The sequence below is a fragment of the Pygoscelis adeliae genome, unplaced genomic scaffold (genome assembly GCF_000699105.1).
Source record: "Pygoscelis adeliae isolate BGI_AS28 unplaced genomic scaffold, ASM69910v1 Scaffold263, whole genome shotgun sequence".
In the NCBI taxonomy this organism is placed as follows: Eukaryota; Metazoa; Chordata; class Aves; order Sphenisciformes; family Spheniscidae; genus Pygoscelis; species Pygoscelis adeliae.
This window is the reverse complement of record NW_008824552.1, coordinates 2,212,405-2,213,888: the sequence shown is the minus strand read 5'-3', so window position 1 is coordinate 2,213,888 and position 1,484 is coordinate 2,212,405. Positions and strand designations below refer to the sequence as shown.

The 1,484-nt window shown below is 60.5% G+C and overlaps 1 protein-coding gene across 1 annotated transcript in view; it reads right to left on the bottom strand.

Moving 5' to 3' along the window:
* Nucleotides 1–470: 470 nt before the first annotated feature.
* ARHGEF17 (Rho guanine nucleotide exchange factor (GEF) 17) overlaps nt 471–1,484 on the bottom strand; it is a gene marked incomplete at its 3' end in the record, with an annotated part of 42,983 nt that continues 41,969 nt past the window's right edge. The window contains exon 22 of the mRNA XM_009321959.1: nt 471–528. Within this exon, the coding sequence (XP_009320234.1) occupies nt 471–528 (58 nt within the window). The remainder of the gene's footprint in view (nt 529–1,484) is intronic.

Below are 1,484 nucleotides of genomic sequence, written 5' to 3'. Positions count from 1 at the left end.
CGCAAGCGACGCTGATGGGTGCGATCCCACCGCACGCGCCACGGCCAGGGCAAACCCATCGCAACCCTCCAGGGGCTCAGGCCCAGCCACCACAAGGGAGCAGCCCTGGTCCCTGGGGTACCCGCAGGGCCCACCCCAAGAGCATCTCCCGGGGGTGGGACGTGGGGCAACACGGTGGCCCCCCGGGGCGGGGGGGAGCAGGGAGGGAGAAGCTGCATTCCCCATCAGCCCCTGCCCTGGAAGAAGCTTTGACGAAAGAGAGAAAAGGAGGAAGAATTTGGGAGGGGAAAAAACCCCCCCGACCATCCCCTCGACCCAAATGAAGCACCTCCCCGGGGCTGAGCTGCTGCAAGTTTCTGTGTGAGAAACATTTTGGGGTGCCCTGTTGCGGCTATGGGGTGGTGATGCATCGGAGGAGCCGAAAGCAGAGACGCAGAGGGCTGGGATGGGAGGGACGAGGCCATACTCACCCCCAGGACGGTGAAGAGCCACCAGCGCATCCCGCTCCTCTTCATTGCCGGGGGAGACCTGCCCGAGGGGGAGCACTGGGGTCACCACCCAGGGAAAATCCCAGCGGAAAAGCGATTTGGGGGGCCCTGTTCCCCCCCCTTGGGATGCTCCCCCCTCACCCACCCCGCCCCCCCAAAGTTTTATTAGAGGTCTTATGGGATGGCCGGCATCACCCCTTTCCCTTGCAGATCCCGACTCCATCCCAAATCGGAGAGGGACCAACCCTGCAACGGAGTCAGGACCAACCGTGCAAGGAGCAGAGGAAGGAGCAGATGATGCTAAACACCGTTAAATAAAGGTTCTTCCTGCTCCAGAGGAAATCCATACACATCTGCCACAGGGAAATGAAGTCACTAAAGAAAATAAATATATTTAAATAAAACCAAGCGAAACAAGAGGTGTTTCCCACAGGCTCATCCCCCCTCTTTGGGCATGGCAATTAATTGTGAAAAATAAAATCACTGCTGACAGCACAGGGGAAGGGAAGAACAAAATAAATAATAACCCAAACCCGGATCCAGCCGCTGCGGCTCGCATGGAAATTCCCCCGGTCGTCACGGTCCCGTGAGAGCCGCGCCGGAGCTCCGTTACAGCTCTCGCCGGACGAATTTCTCCTAATTAGTGGCCAGCATCATCGATCTGAGATGCAGCTAATTACATGCAGGAAGGGAGACGCTGGGGGGCGAGCAGGGCAGAGCCGGGTAATTACAGGACATGGGCTGGGACATGATGGCACTGCCCCAAACGAGCATCCCCCGTGCTCCAGTTCCTCCCGGTAGCTCCCAGTTGGGGAACACCCCCATCAGGGCGCCAGCGTGAAGCCAGCCAGCCCTTCTCCCCTCCTGGGGAGCTGCACCCCCAAACCAAGAGCCACCAAACCCCACCTTCACTAGCACCGCCCGTGCCGAGCTGGGACCCCATGGTTTTTTAGGGGGGGGGGGGGGGGGGGGGGCAGGCCGCCGCCCCCCGCGCCG